The sequence below is a fragment of the Macrobrachium rosenbergii genome, chromosome 57 (genome assembly GCF_040412425.1).
Source record: "Macrobrachium rosenbergii isolate ZJJX-2024 chromosome 57, ASM4041242v1, whole genome shotgun sequence".
In the NCBI taxonomy this organism is placed as follows: Eukaryota; Metazoa; Arthropoda; class Malacostraca; order Decapoda; family Palaemonidae; genus Macrobrachium; species Macrobrachium rosenbergii.
The window spans coordinates 3,965,391-3,990,706 of NC_089797.1; the positions used below are offsets into that span (position 1 = coordinate 3,965,391).

The window sequence follows — 25,316 nt, forward strand, 5'->3', positions numbered from 1 at the left end:
AACAAATTCCCAACCCTCAGCTAAGGTAAATCCAACCTCCAACATCCGCGCAGAATCGAACTTACTTCTCTCCTCCGACTACGATGATAGGGAAGACTGGATTGAAGGCAACACAGGCAAGACTTGTGCGTCGTCTCTGCATTATGTTCTGAACACACAGTGGCCGACATTTCCGGAGGAACAGGTCGTAAACATGTACGCGCCCGTCGTCGCTCACAGCTACCACCACACTGCTGCTGTAGGGAGCCCAGGTGAGGTCAGCTACTGGGGCTCCCAAGTCCAGTATCACGAGAGCTGCCCTGTGTTGTAGAATGAAGGAAATCTTGGATACCACCTTCAAATGATCGTTTCAGCTTTATAAAGGCTTTTAAGCTAGGAGTTTTAAGTTGTAAGAGTTAACATGAAGTTTAGTAAGTTTATCAAAGAATCTGTACATGCATTTGCTGGACATAATCTGTCATGGTACAGTACACCAACTTTTCTCAGTATTGTTACATTCACTCTGCTGCAGAAATAGAGCAAATATTGGTTTATAAGATACTGGCCATGATTTACTCTCTCACTGTTATAACAAGGCTTATCAAAAACTGCTTTCATGCCTCTTTTCGCATTTAGTCCAACTCCCACAGTACACACAGGGTAATTCCAGGGGTGAATCAACTAAAAACTAGTAAAGTACAAATTCAACAGTATAAGGTAATTCTAGAAGTGAATCGAGAAATGAATAACTTACACATGACACTGTAGCCACAGCTTCAGCGTCCAGTCGCCCGAACAAGTGGCGAAGATCTTTTGGTGGTAAGTGTTCCACGCGATGGCTCTCACGGGGCAGGAGTGCGCTGGGTATCGGATGATGCCATAGCTAGTGGAGGAAGCATTGACCTGGAAGACCACACCAGTATCCACGCCCACCAACAGAACGTTTTTGTCCTTTGGACTAAAAGCTATACAAGTTGCGGTACCTGGGGACAGACCAGTAAAAGTTTGGGTCATTTTCAACCCCTTGGACTGATAAAACCTACTTTCCATGAAAAGAGTAATAATGAGTACAGTGCCAAATTTCATAACAGTTCTTACAAAGCCTGTTATTATTTAACATTACCAAACTAAATTATAAAAATTCAACGTCTTATTCAGCTCCCAGCATCCACAACTTCAGCCACAGCTAGAGGACCAGACCCAGTCCTAGCAAGACAGGACTGTATACAAAGGTCTTAGATCTTCAAGATAGTATAAAAAATTCTCTTGATTATTCTCCTCCTCACCTTCTAACTTTACTTTGTCAGCGGTGTTTGAAGAGGAATTACTGCCCTGAGTGTCACCACTGAAGTCGAGAATGTCAGTGTATTGTAGCGAGGAGGACTGAACAGTCCACTGGGACACCCTGCCATCTTGGCCAACAGAGTAGAATCCTAGATTCTGACCAGGCTCTGTCGGTATCCATCTGACCTGGTTGGTATTACGGTGGATTAGTACTACTACAACTGAGCATCAAAAAGTTACCCAGGATCAAAGAGTTAATTGCTTTCTGAAACATTTATCAAAACTCACATTATGAAGAATAGTTATAGTGGTAGAAAGTCTACAGTGTACTGCCTATTAAAATCTCTAAAAACTGGTATGTCTATTATTTAGTCTCCCATACCTAAAAATAAATATTCTGCTAATTTTCGAACCGTCTATCACACCTTGCTTATAGAAACCTTTACCTATCCCAAGGTGATTATGTTTTTGGACAGATTTGCTCATCTTTATTCTGTCTGATAGCAGAATTATGCAAAGGGGTACGTGTGTACTTTTACAAAAATTGTTACCAAAGGTGGGACCTGTGACAGCCAAGTGATTAGATTTCAGCAAATGCAAGAATGGACCATTTGCAAAAGAGGGACATATTGGGGTGGATTACTTAACATTGCTCCAAGTGGTCAAGGCTCAAGATCTCGAAACAAACTAATATAGACTTTGTTTACCATATTTGACGATTACTTCTTCGAAGACAGCCTGACAAGAGCTCATGCCTCCTTTTAAACTGCAAGCAGGCCCTCTCCAAGTAATTTTTCGTCATTAATAAGATCAAATACATATGGCACACGGCACACATAAGCAGAAAGAATCAAAATACCATTCGTCGTTACCTGAGAAACTGGCAGCAGGTGCTTCCCTGTTATGGTCGTTGATGAAAGCACTTTGAGGCATCCCACAAGGCGGGTGTCATACACAAACACAACACCGTCGCTGCAACCAGCTACAAGAACGCTCTCCTTCTGTGATGCAAAATGAAACAGAAAATAGAATGACTACGTAAGGCAAAAACTCATTTTCTTATTAAAAGGAAAGTTGCAGAAGTCTATAGTCAAGGTTCTCCCTATTTCACAGATTCACAAAAAATATAATAATTGATCATGCAAAGAAGTGAAATCTTCGGCCATGAAGGCGACAACCTTACAAACTGTAAAGTACAGTAGCAGATTCATCATGAAACAAAAACTATAAGAAATTTGTCTCATCTGAAATGAAGTTTTAGCCTTTTTATTCTAAACACGAAGTCAAAGCCTAACCATCTTGACAGAGGAATGGACTCAAAACGAAAAATAGGATATAAGCCAAAGGTAACTGATTTAAATAACAAAGGGTCAAAAGGTATAAGAAGAAAAGAATATAAAACTATATTATGGAATTCTGCAGATGCCAATATGGCTTAAAACTTCAGGCAAATGAGAAACAACACCGAAACAGAATACAGTTACCGTCGGATGAAACTGGGCAGAATTCACACCACTCGGAGTACGGTAGAGACGTTCTGGAATCCCAGGATTCTTCAGTGTGAACAGACTCAGCATCCCTCCAGAATCCGATGAGCCATCTCGGTCTTTAATAAAATACAAATTAATATTTAAAAATTATGAAATCTTATAATTCAGCCCTCATTAGGACTATCATTTGTAGCTCACTCATTAGCTGTCTTAATTTATCTTGCTGGTGAAGGAGATAGTCCCACCTACTAGACCCTGGAAAGCCCATGGAATTTATGTCTCCATAGGTGTGTGGGCCAAAGGCCTCAGTGCTAAAAAAGGAATAAAAAAGTACAAGCTAAACTACATAAAGAAAATAAGTAAGAACAACAAATAAGACCTAGAACTACGAAACAAGACGCATGGGAATCTTCAGAAAAAAACTCTTTACAAATCTGTTTTTGCTCTGATGGTCCAGCAAAATCCTATTATGTTTATTTGAGTCTTTAATTAAACAAGAACATTTAGTTTTGCTCTACAAATCAGGCAAATACTTTTCTACTTGCTTAAGGCCTTTAATAAATCAAACTGTTCATACAAGTCTAGAAAATTGTTGGTTCGTTTTTATTAGTCAAGAAGGAGCATGCTCCATTTACAACAGACTGTCATATATCAAGAAATCAAGACCAACTTTAGTCTAGTTCTACAAATCAAGCAAAGGTCTGATCTGTTCACCAAAGGTTTCCTTTAGCTCAAGAGACAAATTTGACATCTTTCAGGTAAATGTACCAAAACAAAAACCTCGTTTTTTGACACGAGCTTGTCCTCAGGTACAAACCTGGTCACTCGTACCTGTGGAATACGAAGCAGCGAACAGATCCGGGTAAAAAGGATTCCAGCAGATGTCAGAGACGTAATAAGACCTGCAGTTGTCACAGCTGAATTTCCAGAGAGGCAGAAGGGATCCTTCCAGCGGTCTGAAGTCGTCGCTTGTGTCTTCCCAGTACTGGAAGTCTGACAACAACAAAAAAATGTCAGGTAACTCATAATCATCTGGACTATAGAAATAAATTTAGACCTAGCATCATAAATGAATCGTGGATTCTGAACTGGCGGGGAAGAGCACTACCAACTGAGCCACAAAAGTCATGATAAATTTATCCAAATAAAAACTTGAATGTCTAATTTAGTAAGTTAAAATTTAAGAAATTAATAGATAAGTTAGTAGCCTGTAAACAAAAATAGTAAATATTTGAATATCGTACAGGAAAATCCTAAAATGTACATTATTATTATTATTATTATTATTATTATTATTATTATTATTATTATTATTATTATTATTATTATTATTATTATTATTATTATTCAGAAGATGAACATTAATCTTATGGAATAAGCCCGAAGGGTCCATTGACATGAAATCCATCCAAGCTTCCAAAGAATATGGTGTTTATTATTATTATTATTATTATTATTATTATTATTATTATTATTATTATTATTATTATTATTATTATTATTATTATTCAGCAGATGAACACTAATCTTATGGAATAAGCCCGAAGGCCATAGACATGAAATCCAATCCAGGCTTCCAAAGAATATTATGGTGCTCATTTGCAAGAAATAACAGAAGTCAACAGGAAACAGGATGAAGAGACAGATAACAGACTTTAAAAACTATATAAATGACAACTGCAAGAGCAATGAATGAACTCAATAAAGAAACAAACAAATCAAATGCCCCCAAACTTCCAGATAAAGGAAAACATCTCCTCTAAACTAGCAAGAGAGAGAGAGAGAGAGAGAGAGAGAGAGAGAGAGAGAGAGAGAGAGAGAGAGAGAGAGAGAACGCAGCCAGCCGAACCTTGCGTGATGTCGTCGTAGATATTTTGGGTGACCATCCTCTCGACCATGCTTGCTGTTTCGTAGATCTCTGACAGGTCCCCCGGGGCCTGCTTGGGGGGTGGGGGAGGGAGGTGCACCACCGGTTCCCTGGGTCCTCTGGGCGACTTCTAAAGACACGGAGAAAAGGGGGGGGGGAGGTCCCGAAGCCTCAAGTATTAGAATGGGATGTTTTGCTTTGAAGGTCGTGTTTCCAATTGTTTTGTGTTGTGTACGAATTGTTTCTTTCGTCTGTGATGATTTGTTGTTTCTGTTCTGATTTTCATTTATTGTTTGCAAGTTGTGTTTTTGTTTATTATTGTTGTTTTTGTTCTGATTTTGAATTATTGTTTCAAAGTTGTGTTTTATTATTATTATTATTATTATTATTATTATTATTTTATTATTATTATTATTATTATTATTATTATTATTATTATTACACTTACTTTTGCAATTTACTGAAGTTAGGTATTATTTGGGATATGTATTCCTCGGCAGACAGTTTTCATCCTTCTTACATACATACATACATATATACATACATACATACATACATACATACATACATATATACATACATACATACATATATACATACATACATACATACATATATACACATACATACATATACATACATATATAATATATACATATATGTATATACTTACAGTATATGTGTGTGTATGTATTGTGTTTGTGCGTGTGTGCGTGTGCGCGCGTGTGCGTGCCCCTAGATTTATCTAGAACGTCATAGGGTTTACAATTACATGTCGTGTGAAAAGTGAGCTAACAAAGTCATCAAAATAGTAGCTTTCGAAAGGGATACGGTGAGATGACACGCCATCGTGGAAGAAAGGACAGAGAGAGAGAGAGAGAGAGAGAGAGAGAGAGAGAGAGAGAGAGAGAGAGAGAGAGAGAGAGAGATGGGCCTTTAATCCTAGGTAATAAAAAACTACCAAAACACCGCAGTGGATTTGTGAATTTCTTTATGGAAAAAATTATAATGGAGAAAAATAAAATGATTATGCGTGTTTCAGTCGAATAATGCTTTGTATTATACATACATACATGCATGCAAACATACGTATATACATACATACACAGAGGAAGGCTCCTAAAAAAACAACACAACAGTTACCGCTATACATGAAACTCATCAGCAGTGCACAAAATCACCTTACACACACTGCGCCACTCACCTCTGCGCTGCAATGACTCTTGCGCTTCCTGAATGTTAAGAGCCTTCCTTTCCAACACTTCTTTTGCTCCAGCTCCAGTACCCTCTTCTCTCTCTTCTCTCTCTCTCTCTCTCTCTCTCTCTCTCTCTCTCTCTCTCTCTCTCTATATATATATATATATATATATATATATATATATATATATATATATATATATATATATATATATATATATACATACATATATTACGTGTGTGTGTGTACGTATATAAAGAGAAAGAGAAAGAGAGGTATTGTAGTTAAAGAAGTATTGGAAAGAAAGGTTCTTAAACACAGAGAGAGAGAGAGAGAGAGAGAGAGAGAGAGAGAGAGAGAGAGAGAGAGAGAGAGAGAGAGAGATGTGTTTGTTTACGTGTGTGTGTGATTTCGTTTCTAAAATCACGTCCTGATATTTCTTACTTATTTTGGTGTGTCTTCATTATGAGTTTTTCTGCAAATTTGCTTAACCTAACAATTACAGAGACCACTTCAGCAATAATCTCTCAGCGAGAGACAAACAGGAGTCTCTGCCCTTCCTGTTACCAAAAAAAATTGTATATAATAATCATCTATTAACAAGGAATATGAACAAGTGAAAAGTAAAGGTCACTGATCAAATTTTTCAATAAGTAATTTGTGCAAAACTTTCAAAAGATGTGACAGAAATGGTATGATAAACATTCAGTCGCAGTAACAGACAGACACATATGCGCCAAAGTACTGAAAACTGTAAACAGATTGTGCTTCTCCCCTTGTGGTACCCGGGTCAAGAAGTAATATCTAAAATAACTTGCTCAAGTTGACTAAATTCTATTAAAATGACAGACATTCAAGAAAAGCCCTTTACCAAGAAATATTCCCAGAGATAAAGGAAATATTATTAGTGAAACTAAGCTGATATAGACATACATATACAAAACAAGTGGAAAAAATTGACACATGAAACACAATCTATTTGTTACGTTTCAGTCAGTGGCATAAACACACGCCCACTGGCTTCTTCTTCTCAAGTATTTTTCAAAGAAGCTCGTCATGGACACCCCTTCTCGCTTTATGGAAGTGTCCAGTCACTGGAGACACTTGTCCAGCGATTAGGAGCTGAGGACACTGACACGAATAGCCTGTAAAATGAGACATTACAAAATTCGTACCAACACAAAAAACTGGTGCCATGTCCTGATTTGAAAAAATGTGCGCAGCTATTCTGCAATGTAGCTTCTGCACTGTAAAAGCACTGCTGTGTTGTCTTTTATCTGATGTCATTGCAAAGAAATGTATAAAGTATTCAGTTTGCCATCAGGTGTCCTGCGAATGTTAGAGACTGAATAACTGATTGATTCAAATTCAGGCATTTCAGTAAACAAGGTATGAAAACTGACCAATTTTGTGTGTTAGTGATGCACAGTCATTGTAGAGAAACACTGATAGAAATGAAAATAAGTGACTAAATTTTCAAAAACTTACCAATTCATATACGGTTAGTTAGTGACAAATAAACAATATACAATCAATCAAAAGCTACCTCTTACATCATCTAAGGTCGTCCACATAAGACAGTTTCCACTGGTGTGAACCACAGACGCCAGCTTCAGAAGTCTCCTGGACTGGCTTCAGAGTCCTCGAGTCTGCCACTCAATAGATGACGTGGCGATTGAGCTTTTCAGTGGGGATTGTCCGTGAAAATTAGGCTATGAAACCAAACACTGGGGAACTTTCAGCCATTCAGAGCTTGGGACGGTGAGGAGAGGGAGTTGGAGTGGCTGGACAGCAGGACAGAAGCAGAGATGTGGGAATGGAGGTAAAGTCAAAGGCTAAAAAAGTGGGTGCAGCTAGGGACAGAAGGGGCGCTGCAAACAACCTTCAGTAATGTCTACAAGGTACCACTAACGCTCTACGGAGCATCAATAAATATAATCGACAAAGTAAATTCAGATAAAGGGAACAACTTACTTGTATATTATGGTCTTTGGGGAACCTATACAAGGTTAATGAACGAAAAGAATATTAAGTAAAGTGCAGAAAAGTGGCACACACTATTTCCGAGGGTCACTGCCTGCTCAAGAGTAGATCAAAGACATTTCAGTGGGGTTGTATCCTGACCTGACCCATCCTAGGGCGCTGTGCTATGATCTGGCAAGGGGGGGGAGCCTTCACCCCACATGGGCCACCCCCCAAGGGTGACAGCGTGCATAGCAGGACAATCCGTGTGCAATTATTCTGCAGTGTTACAGAAAACTGTAGCTTCTGTACTGTAAAACTACTGTTGTATTGTCTTTTATCTTCCTGAAATAAAACATTTTCCTTCAAAGGGTGTCTTGGAAAAACACACAACACTGACAAAAAAGGCAAAAACGTACACAATAAGCAAAAAAACACACAGAATATAAAAAATATGTCATTTGATAAAAACCCCATTTTGACATACATGTATGTTTTTAAAAGGGACGGAATACAAATGTATACATCTTCCTGTATAAAATATACATTTGCATTCCATTTGAAATCATGGTATGTATGTATATTCTTATAAGCCTTCCTGATATGCATCAGTATGTTGATGAACATACAGGGTAAACAGCCTTGATCCTTGTATATGTATGTATGTCCATGTGGGTGTCTATGCCACTTTTTAAACAGCAGGCAAAGAACTGTTAAATAGAGGAAAATACATAACTCTGACATACGTATAACTGGGCAAAGTCACGTCATACATAAATATACACAATCCAAAGAATATACACACGCCATTGTGAGTAAATCACTCGTATCAAGTTCAGGCGATTTCAGGTCCTTTTTGTCAAGATCAGGATGAAGACAATAACTGACCTCTTTAGTCGACGAGCTCGCCTCTTCCTTCTTCTCATCTTGCTAAATGATTAATTAACTCCTTTTAGATTAATTAGAATTTATTACAAAGTCGTGAGTTAAATTTTGATAACCCTTTTTTGCTACTGATAACTGGGAAAGTAAAGTCAAAGTACTATGGTGTTTATCTTATTAAATCAGGCTAATTTAGGTATTCAGGTAAAATTTATTCTGCTTTCTTACTATTATTTCGACTGGTTTCACTGAGTCTAGAGGAATTTATAATAAATGGTACTAATTACTTCATAATGGACTGTTAAAAATGCTAATTAAACAAAATATCATGCTAGATTTACAAGAGAATTCAAGTGTGAAACATGGTGGAACTAAATTCTCTGTTTCGTCCAGATAGAAGATGGGGATTAAAACCTCCTTTAGTGTGACTGGATACTATGAATCAGTACACAGAAATGCACAAGAACAGACTGTTAGCTTTTATTGCTAGAAAGAGTGAGGGCCTTTGACAGTCGTTATGTGCAATGCAAAATCTCATTAGATAAAAAGAAGAAGAAGAAGATGAACAAGAACAAGAGCAAGAAGAACAAGAAAAAGAACAAGGAGAGCACAAGAGCAAGAACAACAACAAGGAGAAGAACATGAACAAAAGAACAAAAAGAACACGAACAAGAATAAGTAAAAGAAGAACAGGAACAAGAATATGAGGAAGAAGAACAACAAGAACCAGAATAAAACAAGAATAAGAAGAAGAACGAGAACAAGAACAAGAACAAGAAAAACAAGAAGAAGAAGAACAGGAGGAAAAGAATATGAACAAGAAGAACAACAGGAAGAAGAACAAGAACAAGAACAAAAACCAGAATACAACAAGAACAAAAATAAGAAGAACGAGAACAAGAAGAAGAAAAACAAGAAGAAGAAGAAGAAGAAGAAAAAGAACAAATGAACAAGAACAAGACAAACAAGAGCAAGAAGAGGAAGAACAAGAACAAGGAAAACATGCACACAAGAAGGTCGCAACGTGATCAAGAATATACAAGGAGAGAGTTGGTAAGACACCAAGGAAATCCACGGAAAATGACGAACCGCCATTTTAGACGCCCAAAAAACCTCGACCACCAGCTAACAACTGGATGCCATCTGTCGCAGATTTTTCATATTAATATCTTCCAGCGGGTGTAATAGTTTAAACTGCAAAAAGGCTAAATCTAATTAGTAATCAAGACTGAGAATAAGAGAAACCGCACACCAATGCTGAAACAAACGTAGACATACAAATATACTTGTGTGCGCGTGTGTCATGGAGGTATACAAATCTTACCCACAAAACCCGAACCTTCCATGGCTTCTGGCCATTCAGGATTAAGCTAACATTCGCAATCCTTCTTCTCCTCGACATTCAGCGCCAACTGGACTCCGATAATCCCATTACAAAGACCAATAAACACAATAGACCGGCTGTCTTCCTGCTGGGCTACTAAGCCCAATCTCCCACAATAGCTGACGCGCCATTAGCTGACGCTCCGATGCGGTACCATTAGTGTGAAACGATATTATCCGATATTATTATCCCCAGCAAGGTCAGGAGGACTATCCCGTGACACCGGCATTAATCAGGTTAATTGTTCATCAGGTCATCACGGACGTAGTGTTGCGTTGCCTGGTGTGCTACAAAGGCGACGAAGCAGAGATCGACGCCGCTGCAGATACCCGAGGGGGTTCTATCCGACAGGTTCTTTCTCTCTCTCTCTCTCTCTCTCTCTCTCTCTCTCTCTCTCTCTCTCTCTCTCTCTCTCTCTCTCTACCTGGCTTGGCACCTGCAATCAGCGTGGTTCCATTCCGCAGGTTAGGGAGACGGGGGATGAAGGGAGGGGGGGCGCTCCCCAAATACTCTGGGCCTCCTAGACTCCCCGTCCTGAATCGAGGACGCAACCGTTCTTGTAGCTCCCTCCCACACCCCTTCCCATTCCCACCCCTCCCCCTTCCCCCCCTGAGCTTTCCCAACCCTTTGGCTTTCCCCTCACCCCTAGGCTTCCCCCCACCCCTGGGCTTTCCCCACATCTTGGCTTTCCCCTTTCCCCCCCACCCCTGGGCTTTCCCCACATCTTGGCTTTCCCCTCACCCCTGGGCTTCCCCACCCCTGGGCTTCCCCATTCCAGGGTTTTCCCTCACCTCTGGGCTTTCCTCCAGGGCTTTCCCCACCCTGGGCTTTCCCCCCATCCCAGAGTTTTCCCCAACCCCTGGGCTTTCCCCCACATCTGGGCTTTCCCCACATCTAGGCCCCACCCTGGGCTTTCCTCCCACCCCTGGGCTTCCCCCCCATTCCAGGGTTTTCCCTCACCTCTGGGCTTTCCTCCAGGGCTTTCCCCCACCCCTGGGCTTTTCCCCCATCCCAGAGTTTTCCCCAACCCCTGGGCTTTCCCCCACATCTGGGCTTTCCCCCACATCTAGGCTTTCCCCACACCCCTGGGCTTTCCCCCCACCCCTGGGCTTCCCCTCCATTCCAGGGTTTTCCCTCACCTCTGGGCTTTCCCCCACCCCTGAGCTTTCCCCCCATCCCAGAGTTTTCCCCAACCCCTGGGCTTTCCCTCCACCCCTGGATTTTCCTCCCATTCCAAGACTTTCCCCCTATCCTGGGCTTTCCCCAACCCGTGGGCTCTCCCTAACCCCTGGGCTTCCCCCACCCTTTGGCTTTCCCCTCACCCCAGGGCTTCCCACCTCCCATGGGCTTTTCCTACCCGTGGGCTTCGCCCCACCCCTGGGCTTTCCCCCATCCCAATAATAAATACATCGAAAGTTCCCTACACATGGTTAAAGCAATTTGAAACTAAGTAAGTTTAAATCTTTTTAAACGATAAATTATTGCCTTCATACCCGCAAGAGAACTGACAAAATATTTCATAATTAATGATAAAATATTTTATATTTAACAAGTATACTGGCATAGGTAAAATTTTCACTTAAGCACTACCCCAAAAACAGTTTCCTCCCTGGGACTTGAGTCATAGTTTAAAACTTGAATGAATTTTCGAAAGTTGTATTCGAGTTTATTTTGAAAGGAGAGTAAATTGTGTCATCGTAAAAATTCATACTTTGTCACATATGAAATAAATAACTCGTTAGATTAATAACACCAAATAGGTTAAAATAAAAAGGTTTTATTTATTACAATCAAAATCATGAGAAGACTTCTTCAAATCATTATGATTTAATCTGGTAAATTTTTTGTTCACTTTCCTGTAATTAGTAAATCTCTTTGGGATGAGATTGCTGGCCCCATAACCTTCTCAGCCATGGCTACTACCCACCACAGCTGGGTAAGCACCAAGTGTACTTGATTCACTGGCCTAACTCAACAGAGGTACAATGAATGTCTCGGAAACGGGTCATTTCTTTTCTTCCCTGTGAGATCGATCTCGGGGTCAATGGATGGTGCACAGTGTCTAGTAACTACTGAGCATATGTTTTTGTTTATATGATTTAGAAACTAACAGATGTATTGATAGGTTGAGGTATAATTTGTAATAATTACAAAACGATTATTCTTGTCAGTAAGACAGCCAGTTTTGGCGTCGCGTTCGCAGAGGTCATAGGCAAAATGTAAAACACAGCTGCATGTATCATATAGTCAATCGAAAGAGATTCATATAAGAAATAATAGAACATCCACTCCCTGATAAAACTAAAGACTTGTCCAGCATTGCTATACTATCTTCTTCCTAGAATCGCCTCTGATGTTGTGTCGCAGTCATAATATCATAAATGTTCTCCATGATAACTTCCCACTGTTTCTTTCCTTTTACTGCTAGGCTTTGGGATTCACTCCCTGCTTTGGCTCTTCCTTTGCTCTACGATCAAACTTTTTTTAAGAGGAAGTTCTGTAGATTCCTTCATGGTTAAGTTCCAAACTTTTTTTTTTTATTATTTCTCTCTCCAAATTTTTTTAGAGCCTGGGCTAGAAAAGTGCACCAGGTTGCCCTTCCCAGTGGCCTCCAACCTCAAAGGAAACGGTGGAAGGTGAGGATTATATCAAAATTCATTATCAATAAAAAAAAGATCCTTAAGAAATGAAATCAGTTCCCCTAACATAAATAAAACAGAAAATACCGAATAATCTCCCTCACCTGTTTTCCGGACTTCCTCTCCCTCTCTTTCTCCTTCTCTTTCTCTCTCTCGAGCTCCAGCTCCTTCGCTAGGATCTTCTTGTAGTCCTTCTGGTAGGCGTCGAAGATGTTGGACAAGCCGAAGCTGAGGCTGTAGGTGTTGCTGGGAGGAGGTTCTGTCTGGATGGCCAAGTCCTATGGGATGGAAAATAAACAATGTTGATTTCAGGTTGAATGATTGCACTCTTTCAATAGGCATCACTGACACTGAGGTATTTGGAACTGGAACACATCCTTGATAAGTATGGAGGAAGATTTCTCGAGGTAAAAGTGCAGAAGAGGTGATCGAGTTATTTCCTAGCCTAACCTATCCTAGGGCACCTTATTGTGACCTGGCAGGCAGCTGCAGGCTCCCATTCCATTGTATATACAAATGCCAAAGAGTTGCTCAAGTTAGTTCCTAACCTAACCTCCCTAAACCTAACCTATCCTAAGGTGCTGTGCTCTGACTTGGCTAGGGGCTTTGGCCCCCCTGGATATCCACCCTGCTTCTCTGAGTGGCACTGTACATTTAGAGTGCAGAAGAGGCCCTGGATTTATTTCCTAACCTAAACCTAACCTAACCTATTTTAGCCTAACCAAGGCCTAACTTGCCTATCCAAGTGACCCAAATTATGACCTTGCAGAAGGCTGCAGGCACACCTGCATCCCTCCCTCCCCCTCAACATGATTTTACATATAAAGTGTGGCAAACTTCTTTAAGTTTTTGCCTAACCTAACCTTCCTTTAACCTATCATAGGGAGCCGCATTACGACCCGAGATCACCTAGACCCCTCCCCTCCCCCTAATGCAAATTTTACATATACAGTGTGGAAAACTTCAAGTTATTTCCTAACCTAACGTTTCCTTAGTCTAACCTATCCTATGGCACTGTGCTTTGATTTGGCCAGGGGGCTTCAGCCCACTAAAGTGACATCATATGTTCAAAGTGCAGATGAGTTTCTCATTATATCTCCTAACCTAACCCTCCTTTAACCTAACCTACCCTAAGGTGCTGTTCTCTGACTTGGCCAGGGGGCTTTGGTCCTCCTGGATATCCCTACTTTCTCCAAGTGGCATTGTGCATATAAGTTCAGAAGAGGTCCTCAGGATATTTCCTAACCTAACCCTCCCTTAACCTAATCTATCTTAGGGAACCTTGGATTTAATAGCTAAACAACAAATGAAGTTCATCTTCCCATGTTTTTCTGAGGATTCATTGTATCATCTACCTGTTGATGAGAAGAGTACGATAAAAAAAATCACAGGAACCTCTTTATTAGCCTAATGTAATTAAAACAGCAATTGTTTACAATAACAATGTTCTCAGAGAGGCACCCCTTCCCAATAATAATAATAATAATAATATAATAATAATAATCCAGCCATCCTATATAAAAGGACTTGTCGAAAAGAGGATCTATTTCCTTCTAATAATAATAATAATAATAATAATAATAATAATAATAATGAAATGAAATATTTCTACAAAGCCTCAGATCTCACCTTCCTAGGGGCCTTTTGTGTCTGTGAGACTCTCTCGCTGAAGTTGAAAGGATTAGGCTGAGAGTCAAGTCTCGCCAGTTCTTCGGCAGACATGACGTTGCCGTAGAGTTCTTGCAGGGCTTCGTTGATCCCTTCGTCAGAAGGCTTCTGTTCTTCTGCATCCTTTGGTTCTGCAGTTGAAGTGTGAATTAACATGGGTACAGGTAAGTATAGCCTACTCTTTTGCCACTGTATTGAGATATGAATAAGCACAGGAAAGATAATTCACTGAAGATAGTGACAAATACTGTTTTGTTTTTTGCATAGAACTCTAATGACCAGAGATGAAAGTATGTACTCATTTTAGTACTGAAATGTAATGAAGAAAAATTGCAGGTAAGTGTAGCCTCTGTACTGATATATAAATAACTTAAAGGTATACCTTAAAGGTATACTGAAACTCATCTGTGCTGAGTAACCTTGTAGCTCACCTATGGAAGGTTGAACTGAGACAATGTGGAGGAATAATGCTAGCTTGGACACAATGTTACTACCAGGTTATGAATTAGTGTCGTTCAATATCTGATGAAATGTATATCATTCCAAGCATCAAAAGATTTAACTTTTCCGAAACTAACAGGTTATTCTCTCCTTGAATTGATCGGTCTGTGGTTCAAAGGCATCTGACGAAAGTCTTTCCTCATATAATTCAACGTCCCACAGCTCAGTTAATGACCTTGTAAGAATTCCCAATTACAACATCGGAGGTTTATGTTTCAAGCAATGAATTAATACTGATGGAAATGACAGTTGAAATGTACTGCACAACGGACGACCGATCAGTTAATTAGGCTCCGCCAGTGCCGCTTACGCAGAGCAAGAGGAAGACCAAAGCGAAGGTGGATGGATGTAGTTCAAGAAGATCTGAGACAAAAAAAAATTGTTGATGATGTGTTTGACCGAGCCAGGTGGAGGAAAGCTGTCAGAACATCGGTATTATGTTATAAGTTGCCAATACACAATATGCAATTGTAACCTACATTTTGAAAAGCTCTTCATCAAATTACGACCTTTAAGGTAAGACAATACTAACACCCCGTCCCCTCCATAACTAATACAGCAAGCTAATATATAGAATTACGCAGCAAAATTGTAACCAGTAAACACCTCTAGGTTACGTGGTATTATTTTGCATTGGCAACTTACAAAATTTTACCGAAACATCAACCCCACATAGAACTGGGAAAAGATGCAGAGAAAGTCAAGAAGAAGAAGAAGACAATGCTACTCACTGAATGGATTTCAAATGCTTTGGAAACCCAAGAACACGAGTTTTCGGTAATGGAATTACATCAGTAATATAAACAGTACAGAAATTACCGACAGTAATTCTGCGTAATGACCACAATTTGTCAGTATTAATCGAGATCTATCTGTTTACAAGTACTACTTAGTTTGGTATTCCGCCACCAGGGCGGCGTTGCTCGCCTTCTTCAGTTGCCCGGGAACCGCGAAAGTTGAATAAAGTGTCCATTGTGTCTGCGAGTGTTTTTCCGTTCATTTTCTTCAATGTGGAAAGTTGCGCGGCTTATAATCGCAGAATTGGACACAGGAAGTCGTCTAGAGAAAATGGAGTGATAAAATTTCAAAGGTAAGCAAACAGACTGAATTATTTACCGGAAGTTTTGTACCGGTCAGTGAATGTCTACCTTAGCAGTAGACAAGCTTTCGATGTAATCATGCATTTTTATATTTTCAGCATATTATTGCGGCACTTAAACGCATTTTCAGTTTTAATTCGGATATCAGAAGATCATTAACCTTATATATACCACACAATGAAAAGTAAAAAAAATTCTTGCTTGTAATTAATTACTAATGATTCGTGCTAAGTAGGCCTAGGCCTATGGGGGACTGGTTGTGTCCACAAGCCTCGTGTTGTAAACGTTGTTATTGCGATGTATATTGTTATTCATTAAGGATTCTTTGCTGTAGGTGGCATACTGTATATACCATCAGCTTTTTACTTTTAGACATGTAATTAAGGCAGAGTTAGAGTTTAACAAAATGCATTTTACCAAAAGCAGTTCCGAAACATCACACTTGGTGAGAACATTACAAGACGACTTAAGCAGATCGTAAAAAAAAAAACTTATTTTATTCGATTCAAAGTAAAAACAATTGTATTTTTTCATTTGCATAACAAAGCCTGGTTTATTTATGTATTTACCATACGATACGTCATAGACTTAGAATGGCGACAAGTAAAATTCGGTAGTCAGGGCTAGACCTATGTCCTCAAATTACTCATTTGGCAAGATGTTTTATCATTTAAACTTTATTAAAGTACAGCTTTGTCTCGAATATATAAAAATTATATTTGTGTTATGAAAGTTATCGAATCACCGTGCCAAAGAAATAAAAAAAAAAAAAGTCTTTAAAAATGTCAAAACCACAAAAAGAATCGTGGCCGGACAAAACGCTAGGCCTATGCCTACTGATTCGGCCAGTATTTGTTATTGTTATTACCTTATCATAAGAGGAATTCTATCCCAAAGAAAGTCAAAATTACTTTCTTATCAAATAATCCCCCTTAAGTATCGTTCAAGCCTTAGACTACAAAGTAAGACTGCTATCTTTCCCCGTCGTCGGTTTGTTAAAAGAGATATATAGGCTGTATAACACGAGTTCATGCAAATATTTTGGGAAATGAAAGAAAAAGTAATTTTGAGCAGAAAATGTTCTATAAGCATTCTCATTTTAACGCTTCCTTTGCCGGTGAGGGGAATTTTAAAATAACCGTTATCATTACCGCTGCTTTCAGGGTAGGTCGGAGTAGCCTGAGATCCTTGGGCGGGGTTGTGGGGGAGGTAGAGAAATAGGATGGAGCGATTAGGCCGATGTGAATTAGATACCTCAAATATATTAATTAGATGTTGAACAAAAAAGATGTATGCATCATTGAAACCCTCTCCCTCCCTATCAGTGGTATGCATTGGACACTGATTAAAAAAAAAAAAAAAGTGATCCTAATTGAATCTCCCCTCCATCAAAGGTAGGCTTATTCATTGGACATCTATCAAAGATTTAAAATGTATTTTTAAAACTCTCCCTCTCCATCAAACGTATTCACCAGACACAAGTCATAGGTGCAGGCCTATATTCATGACTCCTGATTGTCATGACTCCTGACTCAACAATTCCGTGACGAGTGGCAGGACAGAGCCCACTAGACTTCAACAATCACAAATAAATGTTGCCCAGCAACATTCCCACTACTTACTTGATATGTAAAGCCACACGGGACCACTGTAAGCTCATCGTTAGAATTAGATTACTTGCAAGAAAAAGAATCACAATTAAAAGACCAGCACTGCGCTTGGCTTATTCACATCACCCCTCCCCCTTCCCCTACATCCCTGGATACCCCCGCCCAACTGTTACCAACACTCCCTCGCTTGAAAGCAGTTCTAATGACACCGGTTTTAAAATTCTCCTCACCGACAAACGAAGCCTTGCCATGCATATGTTCATAGAACATTTTCTGTTCAGAATTACTTTTTCTTTCATTTCCCTAAATATTTGCATAAATTCTTGTTACACCCTGTATGTAATACTGACAGTTCAATATAAAGCAACATTTTAGGGTAATTTTTTCGCCACAGGGAATATTTAGAATGATTGTTTGTACATATATAGATTACTGATTGTTGGATATCAATCAATATTTCATGTTTTTTGTTAAAGGGGGATGCATAATTATTTATTTATATATGCATGTAGACTACTGATCGTACAATAATTGAATAATTTTTTGTGAAATTGTATTTGGTTTTCAGTTATTTCTTTGCTTCATATGAATCAGAGGTTTTTCTCCTTGTTTGATAAAAGACTACAGTAATTATTATGTATATATATATATTGCTGATTGCTAATTAAATTGTATTTGGCTCTCCAATATTTGAGAGTATTTATATATATATATATATATATATATATATATATATATATATATATATATATATATATATATACATATAAATATAAATATATAATATATATATACACACACATATCTATATATACACACACACGGATTACGATGCAAAATTCTTTACTTCACCTACAATAGACCTCAGAACGATAACATTTCGAAACATGGTACAAGACTGATTAGTTTACCTGTAATACAAAAACAATTTCTTTATTAGTTAAACAAGTGAGAGAGAGAGAGCAATATGGCCTCCCGATGTCATACGCTTGTCAGTGGAATCGTCAGTCCATGTTATTAGGTCTTTGTGGTAAAGATTAGGGTGTAATGTACAAAAAAAAAAAAATTGAATTATAGGCCTATGGCAACAGAAAACGATCTTCACACCATACCTTCCGGAGCCTCCTCTGGCGGAGGTTCTTCGATCTCGGCGTCAAGTTCCTCCTTCGGCTGCTGTTGTTGATCCTTCTCTTGTAGCTTCAGGAGCTCGTATTCCTCCTGCAGGAGAATCCTGGAGGGCAGCGTCAGCAGGTGGATCAACAGGTCATCCGGCTCGACGGATTTGTAGGTGCCGCTCAGAAAATCGTAAATCACCTCCTCCGGGATGTGGTCGGTACTGCTGCTTAGGCCTATACTTATCTCTGGTTCATTGACTCGTTGCTGAAGGGGGCGAGATTATAAGGCTGTTTGACAGGTGTTAGTTAGTGATTATTATTTGTTAGGGCGAAAATCTCGCTGTTCTCTCTTTCAGGCTCGTGGCGCCTCTACTCCAACTCTTCTTACCAATTTCACCCTGTTGTTGTAGGGTTGATGGTGAGGTAGAGGGTGGGTGAAGGAGAGGTTTATTCAAGAGGTTTATTTTTAGGGGTTTAAAGGGGTTCTTGTGGGTAGGAATTTAGATTTTACAGAAACACAAGTCATTATACATTCACCTTTCCTTGCCTCTAACTCGATCACTGTTGAAGGAATTTTGAAAGCAGTGGTAGGCTGAGGGAGAAAGGTTTCAGGAGGTTTAATCCGTGGGTTTCATGAGGTTCTTTCACTACCTATTCACCTATTCTACTAACCTTTGGCAGGGGTTCCGGAGGTACGGGATGGACAGAAAAGAGGTCTGTTGAGGTTTTAAGGAGGTTCTGGGTTTGGGTAAAGGAAGATTGGGGGAGCAGTTGGCAAATAAACAATGAGGAAAATTAGTTTCAACAGGAAAACGAAGGCCTGGTGAGTCCTGGTTCATAAGTTATTTATAATAATAATAACATTTGCTTCCTTTTATTCTTCTTTGAAGACTTTGGCAATATTATGAATACACGTTAAGTCTTTTAGTTTAGAAATGTTATCGCATATAATTTTAAACGAATGTCACTGGCTTCTTTCAAGCACATATAACAATTTTTATGTTGTCCAGCAACAAAGTCATAAAGGATGATGATTTGAAACTTAGATTCTGCTACGTCAGTTATTTTTTAGTTGCAAAACAATAGTTTAGCCAGACGACGGCGCCAAAAGTCCCTTAGTTGCCAAACATTTATATGAAAAAATACTCAGAAATTTCAACGGTTAATGATACAGAGTCACTCATTTAAAAAAAAAGCTTTTTATAAGAATTTTCAGTCACATTACCGCTTTGAATATTGAGTTATTGATAATTTTATATTTGCTCATGAGTCATAACTGACATCTTCCTTGGAAGCGAATTTCACGATTACTGTAGCCGAAATTAAGAAATACAATAATACGGTGAGAAATTAAAAGTTATATGTAATATTTGATAATATAAATTGACTGAAGTCAATTTAACACGTCTTAAAATAACTTTTGATAAGATTAGGATCCTTGCATATAATGTAGGAATGAACCACTGTTGAGAAAAACAATAATTTTCTTTAAAACAATGTAAATTGCCAAAACCGAAAAAAGAGAGAGAGGTGGGGAATAAGGAATAAATTAATAAAGGAGGGTTAAATAAAAAAAAAAAAAAATCCATTAAGTTCTAGAGAGGATTTCATTTTAAGATAGGGGTCAGGCTAGGATGGAACAGGATCTTTCCCATCCTACACATTTTTAATCCTGGCAAAAGTGCTGGACTGGTCAGATAAAAAATAAGTGCGCTAAAAATACCATATTATTGATATTAATGATATTTTAGAATGGGTTCTGAAGTATTTGGGGTAATGAGAATTAGTACCCTTAATAATAATTTAGAATAATACAATAAAATATTAAATCTGGTATGGTAAATATAAATATAATATATATATATATATATATATATATATATTATATATATATACATATATAAATATATATATATATATACACATATAAATGTATATATATAAATACTGTATATATATTAATGACACATCTAAATAAACGTCTCCTCAGCTACATACTGTATGCATATTCATTCATATGTATAATTGTGTGCAACCATGAATTACAGTTACATAAATATATATATGCATTATATGATCTTTGATATCAAAACGCATCATATCACACATATTCCTGAGTAGCATACATTACATGATATAGTCACATATACGCATCTGAAAATTAAACTACAACTTTATGTACGATATTAATTTTAGGTCACACAATCCTACTGGTGCCTGGCGGCCCATAAATTTAAACAGTTTAGATCAAGTGCAGACACTGACATCTAGGTCTAAAATCAAGTGCTACAGCAGTCTTTTCTAGCCGGTGCGATTCAGCACCACTCTAGAGCAACACTGAAAGCAAGTTGCAAAGTGCACGCCGCAAGTGCAAAAAACATCTGTGCTGCATTTGCACTTCCGTGATCGGCTGCTGCTGACACAGGTGTAACAGCAATTAAGGTAAACAGTCCAGGTAGATATACCTAAGTTTTCTTGAGAAAAAAAAAATGTAACTTTGTCCCTGTTATCTGCAACCTAAAAGATACACTCTACGGTCTCAGGTGTGACACACCTGCGCAACAGATGCTAACAGTGCCTGGAAGTGTTCAGTACTGCTTCTTTAGTGGCAATGAATAATTAGCTGTTGAAAAATACCAACTATATGTCGGAGCACCCTTTTCATATCTGGCTGTTTTGAAAGCCAGGTGACGTCAAGGAATTATATGTCACTTCACGACGCTGAGCAGAGATCTTTCTTCTGTGTGAACAGGCGCATCTCGGAGTGAGAATCTTGATGAATGAGAATCATTACGGTGATTGAGAGGCGAAAACGATGAGAATGAATCGTGACACGAGAACTGAAGACACGAAGTTAATTCTCGATAATTCGTCAAGCAAAGGTGAATGATGAGAGTTTTTTTTTTTTTAGTTCTTTCGTGATATCGTGAGCATTAGAAGGATGTAAAAAAAAAAAAACTCCACGATAGTTTTGTTGTCAAATATTGAGCTTTTTTCATTAATAACGAAAGCTGAGCAAACTCAAAAGATCTCTGTGTCTTAATACAAACAAGTCACAAAACCTGTTGAGTCTGATAAAACCATTCGTGAAATGAGTCGGAACACGAAATCATTCTTCAAAGAAAGAGAATTAGCGAGTAAACAGGATTAAAGGATAAACCAATAGGTAAAATCATGGAATGACTCGAGTCAAAACGAAAAGACAAAATCTTTTAGCAGAACGACACGCCATTAAATTAGAAATGAATTACAAGTCGAAAACAGGAAATAACCAAAGAAATACAGTGCAGAATGATGATGATAACGATTCACAGACTACAGACAAATAAGAAACATCTGACTTTTTCCATTTTCACTCCGAGCACGTTCATAACGGCACAACATTCGTAGCAGAAAACCGCTACGCAAAAGTGGCTGGTTAGTAAAATCTAGTATCCCGCGCGAGGGAAAATTAACGGTATACGAGCTTAAAAACAAATTGTAACAAATGAACGTTTAACTCATTTACCTAAAAGATGTAACGAGCCAGAAAAACGCTCTCGGAAAATATATGAAGTTCGCCATGCTAACTCCATCTAGCGTGACTGTGAATCGTAAAATAAGCGACCATTTTTTTCCTATGCTTGACTGTTTTGCATTGCCCCAAGACACGCGAATTATATAAATGGCCGCTCTGTCGTTACTGGAATTTAATGTAGACGCATAAAAATTCCTTAATTCTTTAATTTAGAGGTTCACAGATTTATGGATTCCGTGTTTGGTTAGCGGGTTGGGGATGAATACCGTAGTGCGATAGTGCTTGCAGTGTGCCGTGCACGGTTGAACTTCCCTTTCTTCCTGCTTAGCTGTCCAACTCCAATTATCACTTTTTATATTAAATCAAATCCCTTAGATAAGATATAAGTCAAGAAATATAGTTTGCTTTATCTCTTTGATAACATTAATGGTAGATTCATAATTATGATAAAAAAAAATCTATGGTAAAGTCACTTTTTTGATTCAACACTTCCAGTCCTGTTGCATTGCTTCAGAGGTGGTCGTATAGTATAAAAGAACGAAGTAAAAAAAATTGTAGATACCATTAATGTAATCTAACTGTATTTGACATAAAGGAGAGGGTCATATCAATTACAAATTCAAGCACATTACTCACACACAAACAATAGCAATTAATTAGAATGTGTACATGCACACATGTATGCTTATTCATAAAAATGTATGTATGTATATGTATATATATATATATATATATATATATATATATATATATATATATATATATATATATATATATATATATATATATATATATACATCATATATGCAGTTGACTCTTGGTGTTCGTTCAGAGCTATTTTAAGGGATCTGACTCAAATCTGTTAAAATATTCCCTCTCTGCACTTGTGGACAGACATTCATCACTACTGCAGTTGCCACGCCAGATTATCATTCTTAAACTATTCAGTATTTGTTACTTCACTGAAGCTAACTATAATTTGCCAAGTCATTTTTGAAAGTTACATTGAGCACTGTCCTAAATGGCTACAGATGAAGATAAGGGAGACTGTCTTTGCCAACTGCAAAGCTAAACGTCTCAATAGTTGAATATCCTCCATTACATTCTTAACAGTATTGTCTTTCTAGCAATATGTCAACATGTATTGGGTATGTAACATATGTTTTCAATGCTGTAGTATGAATTAACTCACATATTACACACACTCACAAAATCACTCACACTTGATTTCCCATTTTAGCCCATTAGGGTGTGTCCACACTACAGTAGGACATGTCTTGAGCACGTCGGTAACTTATCAGATACATGTAACAAACAGGCAGAAAATAAGTCAGCGACCCCAAGTGGGGCACTAATCTTTGGCAAATGCTGGATAACTGTATGAAGCACTGGTTAGGACTAGCAGTAAGTTATTGAATTGTATTCAACCTGTTTGTGATACGTGTGTGATAAGTCACCAACATGTGTTTACAACATTTTTTATGTAGTGTGAACACACCCAAAGTCTTGCATACTGACGTGTTTGTGACATGTTTCACAGAAGAGTGGACCCACCCTAATGTGCAGAAACGAACAATTAAGTGCGTCAGTGAATCTCCATTCATAGTCCCCAAAGATAGGAGAAAGTACCAATCACATGATATGACCCTCTGCCAAAAAAACTCTATCAAATCAGTAAAAAAAAAAAAAAAAACAGAAATTGAATGAATGTATGTATAGAGTCTCTTGTGGCTTCTGACGTCACCGTCTCTCTCACCTGCTCATAATCGTCGTCAGGTGAGTCCCGTTTCCTGAGTCTACCGTATCTCGACGAGTGTGAAGTCATGCTTGGGCCACCCTCAGGCACGTCAGGAGGGCGTCTTTGTTTATGGGGCTTTATTGGCTTGGCTTTGTTTTTATTTTTATTTTATGAAGATTAGTTACGGTTTCTACGACGCTTTATAGTTTTTTTTTTTTTTTTGGTTTTTGGTTAAGACATTCCAACACTCAACAACTGGTTTTACATCAGAAGTACTAGTAGTAGTAGTAGTAGTAGTAGCATCAGTAGCAGCAGCAGCGGGAGGACTAGTAGTTGTAGCAATGGTGTTGGTCACTAGTAGTAGTAGTAGTAGTAGTAGTAAGTAGTAGTAGTAGTAACTAGTAGTAGTAGATGAAGTAGATCTAGTCATCTCATGCACGTTCTCCACTGACACGATTAACCAGTTTAGTCTCTAAGAGCGAGCGCCATGCAAGATGTCTTTGACTGGGGTCTGTGTGGTTATTTGGGAGGATGAGAGAAGACTCTACGAAACGAGGAAGAAGTTCACTTGGCGTTAAATCGAAACTACAGATAAAAGAATACAAATTAAACAAATTATTTAGAATTCATGTGAGGTCAAAAGTGCCAAAGGAAATAAACGATAAACTTGACAACTAACACAACGAACTCAGGAGAATCGATACTCTGAAAACAAATTACAACAACAACAACAACATAAAATTGCGTAGATACACCAATAAACTACTTGTTCCCATCATAAAAAAGCATAACATTCTCGTCACTCGTTTTCTCATTTCTTTCCCCCCTCCTCGTTAATCCGGAATCTTGTGTTTTCATTAATCTTTCATTAACCCTTTCCTGTTAGCCTTTTTTTTTTCTCTCTCTCCGGACCAGAGATCACCAAAGATTTCAGGCGCTGGAGCGCTCGTGCCTGTCACTTCAGAGACCTCTGGAAAAGTAAATAGGATTAAAACACGCGTCTCGACATTTTGAAAAGACTGGAGAGGAGAAGGGTTGGATAAAGTAGGGAGAGGAGGAGGAGGAGGAAGAAGAAGTTTAGGTGAGGGAAAGCAAGCTAAGAAGAGGAAAAGAGAGGGAGAGTGGGTTTCTGCCTTCGTTTTGAGCATTTTTTCGTCGTTTTTTTTTTTTTGGAGAACCTGATTAGTTTTTATCAGACAATAAGAATACAATTTTTCAAGCAAAAGTAAATCGAATTTAGAGCTGGAATTCTGTAGTCAGATTTTTCTCCGTTGACTGAGTGTCTTCAGGAGAAACAAAACGGCTACTGGCTCATTCAGACGCCTATCCTTTCCCAGTCTCACTACAAGACCTTACCACCTCAGATCATTCTTATAATTTTT

At 38.4% G+C, this 25,316-nt stretch overlaps 1 protein-coding gene across 1 annotated transcript in view; it reads right to left on the reverse strand.

Annotated features, from left to right (window-relative positions):
- Positions 1-24,021, reverse strand: part of LOC136836982 (dynein intermediate chain 2, ciliary-like) — a 25,916-nt gene extending 1,895 nt beyond the window's left edge. Inside the window, exons 1-11 of the mRNA XM_067101516.1 lie at positions 23,953-24,021; positions 18,677-18,944; positions 14,315-14,484; positions 12,790-12,963; positions 4,603-4,750; positions 3,585-3,746; positions 2,748-2,869; positions 2,136-2,264; positions 1,266-1,449; positions 734-962; positions 66-299 (exon numbers count right to left, since the gene is read on the reverse strand). Coding sequence (XP_066957617.1) covers positions 66-299; positions 734-962; positions 1,266-1,449; positions 2,136-2,264; positions 2,748-2,869; positions 3,585-3,746; positions 4,603-4,750; positions 12,790-12,963; positions 14,315-14,484; positions 18,677-18,944; positions 23,953-24,021 — 1,889 coding nt within the window. The remainder of the gene's footprint in view (positions 1-65; positions 300-733; positions 963-1,265; positions 1,450-2,135; positions 2,265-2,747; positions 2,870-3,584; positions 3,747-4,602; positions 4,751-12,789; positions 12,964-14,314; positions 14,485-18,676; positions 18,945-23,952) is intronic.
- Between the last annotated feature and the right edge of the window lie 1,295 nt (positions 24,022-25,316).